This window comes from Berghia stephanieae, chromosome 5, assembly GCF_034508935.2.
Source record: "Berghia stephanieae isolate SIO BIC M18660-M18661 chromosome 5, UCSD_Bste_1.3, whole genome shotgun sequence".
In the NCBI taxonomy this organism is placed as follows: domain Eukaryota; kingdom Metazoa; phylum Mollusca; class Gastropoda; order Nudibranchia; family Aeolidiidae; genus Berghia; species Berghia stephanieae.
In genome coordinates this window covers 2,329,752-2,341,713 of record NC_088364.1, presented here as the reverse complement: position 1 = coordinate 2,341,713, position 11,962 = coordinate 2,329,752, and the positions used below count along the sequence as shown (strand labels likewise).

Here is an 11,962-nt window from a genome sequence, read left to right as displayed (position 1 = left end):
CTATGACCAAATTGCTGTGAAATCAAAATCCATAATATTTCTTCCATTTCCGTATTGTTACCTAATTTCCGTACCAATGACGGACAATCCGTAAAAGTAGGCAGGTATGGTCAATTTCTATATTGCTTTTACTGTATGGTTTGGATACCTTTTGTGGTGCTGATATGAGTCGATACAATGTGGCCACACCCACTGCATTGATATCAGGGGAGGCAATCAGAAAGGACATTAGTTTTTTCAGCTCTTCCGATCCAAGATAGTCCACAAGAATGACTGGCGATGTTGCTGTGGATTAAAATAGAATTTTAAATAAAACACATAAATTCTGAGTTAAAGTTAATGCCTTCTTGAGAATAGTGAGTTTTATCTTGTTTTTAAAAAGTTCAAACTGAGTGACATTTACTTTGACGAGCGAGTGTATTACAGTGATTGGGGGTTCATCTACTTAATATTGAAGGCTGACATCTCTTGGAGGATTGACTAGCGAGTGTATTACAGTGATTGGGGGTTCATCTACTTACTATTGAAGGCTGACATCTCTTGGAGGATTGACTAGCGAGTGTATTACAGTGATTGGGGGTTCATCTACTTACTATTGAAGGCTGACATCTCTTGGAGGATTGACTAGCGAGTGTATTACAGTGATTGGAGGTTCATCTACTTAATATTGAAGGCTGACATCTCTTGGAGGATTGCTAGGAGTGTATACAGTGATTGGGGGTTCATCTACTTACTATTGAAGGCTGACATCTCTTGGAGGATTGACTAGTGAGTATTACGTGATTGGGGGTTCATCTACTTACTATTGAAGGCTGACATCTCTTGGATTGACTAGGGTGTATTACAGTGATTGGGGTTCATCTACTTACTATTGAAGGCTGACATCTCTTGGAGGATTGACTAGCGAGTTATTACAGTGATTGGGGGTTCATCTACTTACTATTGAAGGCTGACATCTCTGAGGATTGACTAGTGAGTGTATTACAGTGATTGGGGGTTCATCTACTTACTATTGAAGGCTGACATCTCTTGGAGGATTGACTAGTGAGTGTATTACAGTGATTGGGGGTTCATCTACTTACTATTGAAGGCTACATCTCTTGGAGGATTGACTAGTGAGTGTATTACAGTGATTGGGGGTTCATCTACTTACTATTGAAGGCTGACATCTCTTGGAGGATTGACTAGTGAGTTATTACGTGATGGGGTTCATCTACTTACTATTGAAGGCTACATCTCTTGGAGGATTGACTAGGAGTGTATACAGTGATTGGGGTTCATCTACTTACTATTGAAGGCTAACATCTCTTGGAGGATTGACTAGTGAGTATATTACTGTGATTGGGGGTTCATCTACTTACTATTGAAGGCTGACATCTCTTGGATTGACTAGCGAGTGTATCACAGTGATTGGGGGTTCATCTACTTACTATTGAAGGCTGACATCTCTTGGAGGATTGACTAGGAGTGTATTACAGTGATTGGGGGTTCATCTACTTACTATTGAAGGCTGACATCTCTTGGAGGATTGACTAGTGAGTTATTACAGTGATTGGGGGTTCATTACTTACATTGAAGGCGACTCTTGAGGATGTATAGTGAGTGTATTACATATTGGGGTTCATCTACTTACTATTGAAGGCTGACATCTCTTGGGATTGACTATGAGTGTTTACAGTTTGGGGTCTATTACTATGATGTATCTTTGGGTTGACTAGTTATTATTAAGGATTGGGGTTATCATTATTGAAGGACAATCTTGAGGTTGACAGGAGTTTACATGTGGGGGTTATATTTTACATTTTGGGTTAATATAGTTGGTTCATCTATTACATGAGTATCTCTAGATTGAAGGGTGAAGGGGTTTTATCGAAGGTGATCTCTTAATCTATGAGGATTACAGGATGGATGTTCATGAGTTATACAGTGATGGGGGTTCATCACTTTATTGAAGGCTACTCTCTGAGGATTGACTAGGAGTGTATTACAGTGATTGGGGTTCATCTACTTACTATGAGGCTGACATCTCTTGGAGGATGACTAGGGTGTATTACGTGATTGGGGTTCATTACTTACTATTGAAGGCTGACATCTCTTGGAGGATTGTAGTGAGGTATTACGTGATTGGGGTTCATCTATTACTATTGAAGGCTGACATCTTGGAGGATGCTAGGAGTGTATTACAGTGTTGGGGTTCATTATTACATTGAAGGCTGACATCTTTGGAGGATGACTAGGAGTGTATTAAGTGATGGGGGTTCATTACTTATATTGAAGGCTGACATTCTTGGGGATGATTGAGTGTATTACAGGATTGGGGTTCATCTATTACTATGAGCTGACATCTCTGGAGGTTGACTAGAGTGTATTAGTGATTGGGGGTTCATCTATTACTATTGAAGGTGACATCTCTTGGAGGATTGACTAGGATGATTACAGTGATTGGGTTCATTACTTATATTGAAGCTGACATCTCTTGGATTGACTAGGAGGTATACAGTGATTGGGGGTTCATTATTCATTGAAGGCTGACATTCTTGGAGGATTGACTAGTGAGTGTATACATGATTGGGGTTATCTACTACTATGAAGGCGACACTCTTGGAGATTGACTAGTGGTATTACAGTGTGGGGTTCATCTACTTACTATTGAAGGCGACATTCTTGGAGGATTGACTAGGAGTTATTAGTGATTGGGGGTTCATCTACTTACTTTGAAGGCTGCATCCTTGGGATGACAGTAGTGTATACGTGATTGGGTTCTTATTACTATGAGGCTGACATTCTTGGAGGATTGACTATGGTGATACGTGTTGGGGTTATCTATTACTATGAGGTGACATCTCTTGGAGATGATAGGAGTGTATTACAGTGATTGGGGGTCATCATTACTATTGAAGGCTGACATTCTTGGAGGATTGATAGGAGTGTATTCAGATTGGGGTTCATCTACTTACTTTGAGCTGCACTCTTGGAGGATTGACTAGAGTGTATTAGGTTGGGGTTCTCTACTTACTATTGAAGGTGACAGGTGACATCTCTTGGAGGATTGACTAGGGTTATTACGTGATGGGGGTTCATCTATTACTATTGAAGGTGACATCTTGGAGGATTGACTAGGAGTGTATTACAGTGATTGGGGGTCATCTACTCTATGAGGTGACACTTGGGGATTGCTAGTGGTTATTACGGATTGGGGTTCATCTACTTATTTGAAGGCTGACATCTCTTGGAGGATTGACTAGGAGTGTATTACAGTGATTGGGGTTCATCTACTTACTATTGAAGGCTGACATCTCTTGGAGGATTGACTAGTGAGTGTATTACAGTGATTGGGGTTCATCTACTTACTATGAAGCTGACATCTCTTGGAGGATTGACTAGTGAGTGTATTACAGTGATTGGGGTTCATCTACTTACTATTGAAGGCTGACATCTCTTGGAGGATTGACTAGTGAGTGTATTACAGTGATTGGGGGTTCATCTACTTACTATTGAAGGCTGACATCTCTTGGAGGATTGACTAGTGAGTGTATTACAGTGATTGGGGTTCATCTACTTACTATTGAAGGCTGACATCTCTTGGAGGATTGACTAGTGAGTGTATACAGTGATTGGGGGTTCATCTACTTACTATTGAAGGCTGACATCTCTTGGAGGATTGACTAGTGAGTGTATAACAGTGATTGGGGTTCATCTACTTACTATTGAAGCTGACATCTCTTGGAGGATTGACTAGGAGTGTATTACAGTGATTGGGGTTCATCTACTTACTATTGAAGGCTGACATCTCTTGGAGGATTGACTAGTGATGTATTACGTGATTGGGGGTTCATCTACTTACTATTGAAGGCTGACATCTCTTGGAGGATTGATAGTGAGTGTATTACAGTGATTGGGGTTCATCTACTTACTATTGAAGGCTGACATCTCTTGAGGATTGACTAGTGATGTATTACAGTGATTGGGGGTTCATCTACTTACTATTGAAGGCTGACATCTCTTGGAGGATTGACTAGTGAGTGTATTACAGTGATTGGGGGTTCATCTACTTACTATTGAAGGCTGACATCTCTTGAGGATTGACTACGAGTGTATTACAGTGATTGGGGTTCATCTACTTACTATTGAAGGCTGACATCTCTTGGAGATTGACTAGTGAGTGTATTACAGTGATTGGGGGTTCATCTACTTACTATTGAAGGCTGACATCTCTTGAGGATTGACTAGCGAGTGTATACAGTGATTGGGGTTCATCTACTTACTATTGAAGGCTGACATCTCTTGGAGGATTGACTAGGATGTATTACAGTGATTGGGGTTCATCTACTTACTATTGAAGCTGACATCTCTTGGAGATTGACTAGTGAGTGTATTACAGTGATTGGGGTTCATCTACTTACTATTGAAGCTGACATCTCTTGGAGGATTGACTAGTGAGTGTATTACGTGATTGGGGTTCATCTACTTACTATTGAAGCTGACATCTCTTGGAGGATTGACTAGTGAGTGTATTACAGTGATTGGGGTTCATCTACTTACTATTGAAGCTGACATCTCTTGGAGGATTGACTAGTGAGTGTATTACAGTGATTGGGGTTCATCTACTTACTATTGAAGGCTGACATCTCTTGGAGGATTGACTATGAGTGTATTACAGTGATTGGGGTTCATCTACTTACTATTGAAGGCTGACATCTCTTGGAGGATTGACTAGAGTGTATCAGTGATTGGGGTTCATCTATACATTGAAGGCTGACATCTCTTGAGATTGACTAGGAGTGTATTACAGTGATTGGGGTTCATCTACTTACTATTGAAGCTGACATCTCTTGGAGGATTGACTACGAGTGTTACAGTGATTGGGGTTCATCTACTTACTATGAGCTGACATCTCTTGGAGGATTGATAGAGTGTATACGTGATTGGGGTTCATCTACTTACTATTGAAGGCTGACATCTCTTGAGGATTGATATGAGTGTATTACAGTGATTGGGGTTCATCTACTTACTATTGAAGGCTGACATCTCTTGGAGGATTGACTGTGAGTGTTTACAGTGATTGGGGGTCATCTACTTACTATTGAAGGCTGACATCTCTTGAGGATTGACTAGTGAGTGTATTACAGTGATTGGGGGTTCATCTACTTACTATGAAGGCTGACATTCTTGAGATTGACTAGGAGTGTATTACAGTGATGGGGGTTCATCTACTTATATTGAGCTGACATCTTTGAGGATTGAAGAGTGTATTACAGTGATTGGGGTTCATTACTTACTATTGAAGGCTGACATCTCTGGAGATTGACTAGTGAGTGTATACAGTGATTGGGGGTTCATCTATTACTATTGAAGGCTGACATCTCTTGGAGATGACTAGCGAGTGTATTACATGATTGGGGTTCATCTACTTATATTGAAGGCTGACATCTCTTGGAGATTGACTAGGAGTGTATTACAGTGATTGGGGTTCATCTACTTACTATTGAGGCTGACATCTCTTGGAGGATTGACAGAGTATTACGTGATTGGGGTTCATCTACTTACTATTGAAGTCATTCTTGGAGATTGACTAGGAGTGTATACAGTGATTGGGGTTCATCTACTTACTATTAAGGCTGACATCTCTGGAGGATTGACTAGTGAGTGTATTACAGTGATTGGGGGTTCATCTACTTACTATTGAAGGTGAATCTCTTGGAGGATTGATATGAGTGTATACAGTGATTGGGGTCATCTACTTACTATGAAGGCTGACATCTCTTGAGGATGACTATAGTGTATACAGTGATTGGGGGTTCATCTACTTACTATGAAGGCTGACATTCTGGATTGACTAGTGAGTGTATTACAGTGATTGGGGGTTCATCTACTTACTATTGAAGGCTGACATCTCTTGGAGGATTGACTAGTGAGTGTATTACAGTGATTGGGGGTTCATCTACTTACTATTGAAGGCTGACATCTCTTGGAGGATTGACTAGTGAGTGTATTACAGTGATTGGGGGTTCATCTACTTACTATTGAAGGCTGACATCTCTTGGAGGATTGACTAGCGAGTGTATTACAGTGATTGGGGTTCATCTACTTACTATTGAAGGCTGACATCTCTTGGAGGATTGACTAGTGAGTGTATTACAGTGATTGGGGTTCATCTACTTACTATTGAAGGGTGACATCTCTTGGAGGATTGACTAGCGAGTGTATTACAGTGATTGGGGGTTCATCTACTTACTATTGAAGGCTGACATCTCTTGGAGGATTGACTAGTGAGTGTATTACAGTGATTGGGGGTTCATCTACTTACTATTGAAGGCTGACATCTCTTGGAGGATTGACTAGTGAGTGTATTACAGTGATTGGGGGTTCATCTACTTACTATTGAAGGCTGACATCTCTTGGAGGATTGACTAGTGAGTGTATTACAGTGATTGGGGGTTCATCTACTTACTATTGAAGGCTGACATCTCTTGAGGATTGACTAGTGAGTATATTACTGTGATTGGGGGTTCATCTACTTACTATTGACGGCTGACATTTCTTGGAGGATTGACTAGCGAGTGTATTACAGTGATTGGGGGTTCATCTACTTACTATTGAAGGCTGAAATCTCTTGGAGGATTGACTAGTGAGTATATTACTGTGATTGGGGGTTCATCTACTTACTATTGACGGCTGACATCTCTTGGAGGATTGACTAGTGAGTGTATACAGTGATTGGGGGTTCATCTACTTACTATTGAAGGCTGACATCTCTTGGAGGATTGACTAGGAGTGTATTACAGTGATTGGGGGTTCATCTACTTACTATTGAAGGCTGACATCTCTTGGAGGATTGACTAGGAGTGTATTACAGTGATTGGGGTTCATCTACTTACTATTGAAGGCTGACATCTCTTGGAGGATTGACTAGTGAGTGTATTACAGTGATTGGGGGTTCATCTACTTACTATTGAAGGCTGACATCTCTTGGAGGATTGACTAGTGAGTGTATTACAGTGATTGGGGGTTCATCTACTTACTATTGAAGGCTGACATCTCTTGGAGGATTGACTAGTGAGTGTATTACAGTGATTGGGGTTCATCTACTTACTATTGAAGGCTGACATCTCTTGGAGGATTGACTAGTGAGTGTATTACAGTGATGGTGGGTTCATCTACTTACTATTGAAGGCTGACATCTCTTGGAGGATTGACTAGGAGTGTATTACAGTGATTGGGGGTTCATCTACTTACTATTGAAGCTGACATCTCTTGGAGGATTGACTAGTGAGTGTATTACAGTGATTGGGGGTTCATCTACTTACTATTGAAGGCTGACATCTCTTGGAGGATTGACTAGTGAGTGTATTACAGTGATTGGGGGTTCATCTACTTACTATTGAAGGCTGACATCTCTTGGAGGATTGACTAGTGAGTGTATTACAGTGATTGGGGGTTCATCTACTTACTATTGAAGGCTGACATCTCTTGGAGGATTGACTAGTGAGTGTATTACAGTGATTGGGGTTCATCTACTTACTATTGAAGGCTGACATCTCTTGGAGGATTGACTAGTGAGTGTATTACAGTGATTGGGGGTTCATCTACTTACTATTGAAGGCTGACATCTCTTGGAGGATTGACTAGTGAGTGTATTACAGTGATTGGGGGTTCATCTACTTACTATTGAAGGCTGACATCTCTTGGAGGATTGACTAGCGAGTGTATTACAGTGATTGGGGGTTCATCTACTTACTATTGAAGGCTGACATCTCTTGGAGGATTGACTAGCGAGTGTATTACAGTGATTGGGGGTTCATCTACTTACTATTGAAGGCTGACATCTCTTGGAGGATTGACTAGCGAGTGTATTACAGTGATTGTGGGTTCATCTACTTACTATTGAAGACTGACATCTCTTGGAGGATTGACTAGCGAGTGTATTACAGTGATTGGGGGTTCATCTACTTACTATTGAAGGCTGACATCTCTTGGAGGATTAACTAGCGAGTGTATTACAGTGATTGGGGTTCATCTACTTACTATTGAAGGCTGACATCTCTTGGAGGATTGACTAGTGAGTGTATTACAGTGATTGGGGGTTCATCTACTTACTATTGAAGACTGACATCTCTTGGAGGATTGACTAGCGAGTGTATTACAGTGATTGGGGGTTCATCTACTTACTATTGAAGACTGACATCTCTTGGAGGATTGACTAGCGAGTGTATTACAGTGATTGGGGGTTCATCTACTTACTATTGAAGACTGACATCTCTTGGAGGATTGACTAGTGAGTGTATTACAGTGATTGGGGGTTCATCTACTTACTATTGAAGGCTGACATCTCTTGGAGGATTGACTAGTGAGTGTATTACAGTGATTGGGGGTTCATCTACTTACTATTGAAGGCTGACATCTCTTGGAGGATTGCCTTTGTAAATTTGGCTCCAAGGTACATGTTACTGTAGAAGAAAAGCTGCATGCCACGGTCTCCGGTTCTATCCACACTGGTGGCCATGATCTCCATGATGTCTTTCTGTAATTTCTCTATCCTGTCATACATCACAGGTCAAGGACATTTTATGAAAAAAAAATATATATATTTAAGTTTACAAATTCAGGTTTAACATAATTATCTACAAAAATCATTGACAAGCCAGTGAGGCTATGAAAATAAAGTTATGTATAATTATAGTTGGAACATTTTGTTGATAAAGAAATGTCCAATATTCTCTTGACTGTGTCCTACTAGTGGAGATTTCAAAGTTCTGACGGAAGAGTTTCATTCAGTGATGATCTGTGGGACAACCAGGCCTGTCAATGGTTGGTGAAAAAATTGTCGGAACTTTTTGAACACGCGAAAATAGACACAACAGGACAAAAATATGGATTAATTAATAAACACAACACAGATATGACACATCAATTAGACTATCTAGTCAAATCATGTCACTTTCCCCTACTTATTTATATCGAGGTCCTTATTTTATAGTACCAAAAAAAAAATCCCAATTATTTGAGGGCCCATGTCTGAGTTAGTAAAATGAAAGGAAGAGAACAATTCCTACCCTTTTGAATGATGTGTATCTCGTGCTTGATGACACAGGAAGCTGCGTATCTTCGCTCCTGTTTGTGTTAAATGTTTAAGCTGATTCTTTTGTTTATTTGGATTAATTCTTATAGAAGAAGTTGTAGAAGAAGAAGAAGAAGAAGAAGAAGAAGAAGAAGAAGAAGAAGAAGAAGAAGAAGAAGAAGAAGAAGAAGAAGAAGAAGAAGAAGAAGAAGAAGAAGAAGAAGAAGAAGAAGAAGAAGAAGAAGAAGAAGAAGAAGAAGAAGAAGAAGAAGAAGAGGAGGAGGTGGTGCGGTCGTGTGAGAGCATTCGAAGAAGAATATATATTTCCAAGAAAAATAATTATTTCGCGTCTCACATCCGGATGGAACCAAAAAAATATAGAGACTGAGAAAGAAGAACCGGAGATATGGATGTGTGTCAGTAGCAAAATAGAGAGAAACCTTCTGGTCCGGTTCGACACACTTCTGTGCGTGTGTTATGTACTGACTAGGTGTGTGTGTGTGTGAAGACGACTCGCGCGAACTTCGCAACCCACTCTCCCTGGATGTGGCACAGTAGCCAGGCAGTGAATACATCCACGTCTAGTGGAGCGTGTAGGTGGTATGATAATATTATAGCTAACAGATAGACGGCAAGTTTTGTTTTGTCTTTGATGCGACAAATGAAAATTTTTTATTTATTTATTTTTAAGTCGGCATTTGAAACGGAGTAAAATCTATTTTTTTTCGAGGAACGAAATAAAAGTCTTTTATTTTCTTTTTTATTGGTTGTTCTTTGACGTTACGGATTTTATTTTTACTATTATTTTTTATTTTTTTAATATTAGCACTTAAGAGCAAAATCGTACTGTCGGAAATCCGACACGACAATAGACCGAAGATTTACAGGCCTGGACAATTTCTTTTTTTTTTAAATGACGATGAGTTTGTTGTGTATGTTTAAACACTATGTGTTACTATTGTGTTCATTTCTGGTGTCTGTGCAACATGTTCTTTCCAAAAACAAACAGGGTTTTGCTTTGCCCTTTCTCTAGAAGTGATAATAAGCCAATTCTAAAATATCATTTTATAATTCAATTATAATTTAAGGTGTCAGTCTATCTGTGCAATTGCTGTTGTTGTTGTTGTTTTTATAGTTATTGTTGTTGTTGTTGTTGTTGTTACTGTTGTTGTTACGGTTGTTATTACTGCTGTTCTTGTTGAATTGCAGTTGTTTTCTTTGTTTATCTGATGTAGGTTTAAATTTAGATTCTATTTTTCACAAAGCACGAAGTGTGCCTAATTGAATGGCAAATCTGATCCAGTCAACAAAGTCTGTGATGGTAGGACAAGTATTGCTCTTTGTTTACAATATTTGGGGGCACAAACCGACTAAGGAGCAGGCACTGGTGTAAGGTGTAGACGAAAAAGGCTCAGACAAAGCAGGAATAAAAATACAGAAAAAAATCCCAAAAGGTCAGGCTGACTTTTTCTTGTCAATTTCTTCCTGCTTTGAATTTGTACTACATTATGGTCACATGGTGTAACTAAAAATAGCTCATCCAAAAAAGATCTATTGATAAGACAGTGAGTAAATCTTACTTGTTTGGATCAAGCCTAGACAGGGCATCAGCTGCGCTATGGAATTTCTCCCAAGCCATGTTGATGGCCGTCATATCGAAGGGGGCCATATCAAAGGAACCACTAGCCTGTGGTGGTGCCATCACCAGTTGGTTGTATTCATTGATTTTATCCTGGAGTTTTCTCCAGTCTATGTCAGGAACATTCTTGTTGCCACTCAAGGCTTGGTTGAACTGGAATGAAGGGGGGAAAGAATAGATGGGAGTGAAATCAATAAGGATGGTGTTGAATCAAAATATAAAAATGACTCGGGGTTTGTGTGTGAGTGCGTATGTTTATGTGGTCTGTCTGTGTGTGTGTGTGTGTGTGTGTGTGTGTGTGTGTGTGTGTGTGTGTGTGTGTGTGTTGTAGGTCATTTCATCTCCAGACTAAATGCCATGGAGGGACAATGAAAAGGCAAAATAAAGATTCCTTTTATTCTTGGCCAAAGGGAAATATTTCCTTAGGGCCTATTTCAATGGCATCATCCATGGCAGGGCTAAAGTCACACATAGAGACAGGAGTAATCAAACATGATATCTTCTGTGACCAAAGCAAAAACTCTACCTCTCAGCCATACTATCTAAAGTTGAGATGCACTAAAAGGCTTTGGATTCTTTGTCAGACCACTGCAGCCATTGTTAGCATCAATGGTTTGTTTCTAGGTGTTTCATGGCACTTTCAACACTATTAAGGCCATTTAAGCGCCCGTTTCCAGCTTTATCAGTTTTTATAATAATAATAATATAATAATAATAATAATAATACTTTATTGCATCCCAAAAAGGAAATTTTTTGTACAGACGTGTTATAATTTACACAATAAGATAAAAATACAATGGAAATAGGATGTATATATATATTTTTTTAAAAAGGAGCAGATCCATAACCAGAGCTGCGCTTTATAATATGAATAATTTCAACACCGTAAAATAGTTAAAACTGTCACTAGAAATTGAAAATTGAAAATATTGCAAAACAAATAAATTAATAAATTAATATTTATATTTTTTTAAAGTAAAAATGATAATAATTATATAAAATGATTATTGCTTGTTGTTATAAAGCCTAATACTGGACGGCAGAAAAGATTTTCGGTGTCTCTCTGTTTTCGTTGAAATAGAGAAAGGGCGACCACTTCTTTCTGACATAATAATTGATGGTCTTAGTGGATGATACTGGTCATTTAATATTTTAGTTATTTTATTTATACAAAATTTCTCGTATAAAAGATCTACATCGTCAACATCATTTATATAGTGTTTAATGGATTTTTTAATATTTGAATTTATTTTGTTCCTTTCCA

At 39.1% G+C, this 11,962-nt stretch overlaps 1 protein-coding gene across 1 annotated transcript in view; it reads right to left on the bottom strand.

Annotated features, from left to right (window-relative positions):
• Positions 1–11,962, bottom strand: part of LOC144972239 (uncharacterized) — a 318,601-nt gene that overhangs the window by 198,172 nt on the left and 108,467 nt on the right. The window contains exons 22-24 of the mRNA XM_078913282.1: positions 10,639–10,850; positions 8,386–8,537; positions 149–285 (exon numbers count right to left, since the gene is read on the bottom strand). Coding sequence (XP_078769408.1) covers positions 149–285; positions 8,386–8,537; positions 10,639–10,850 — 501 coding nt within the window. The remainder of the gene's footprint in view (positions 1–148; positions 286–8,385; positions 8,538–10,638; positions 10,851–11,962) is intronic.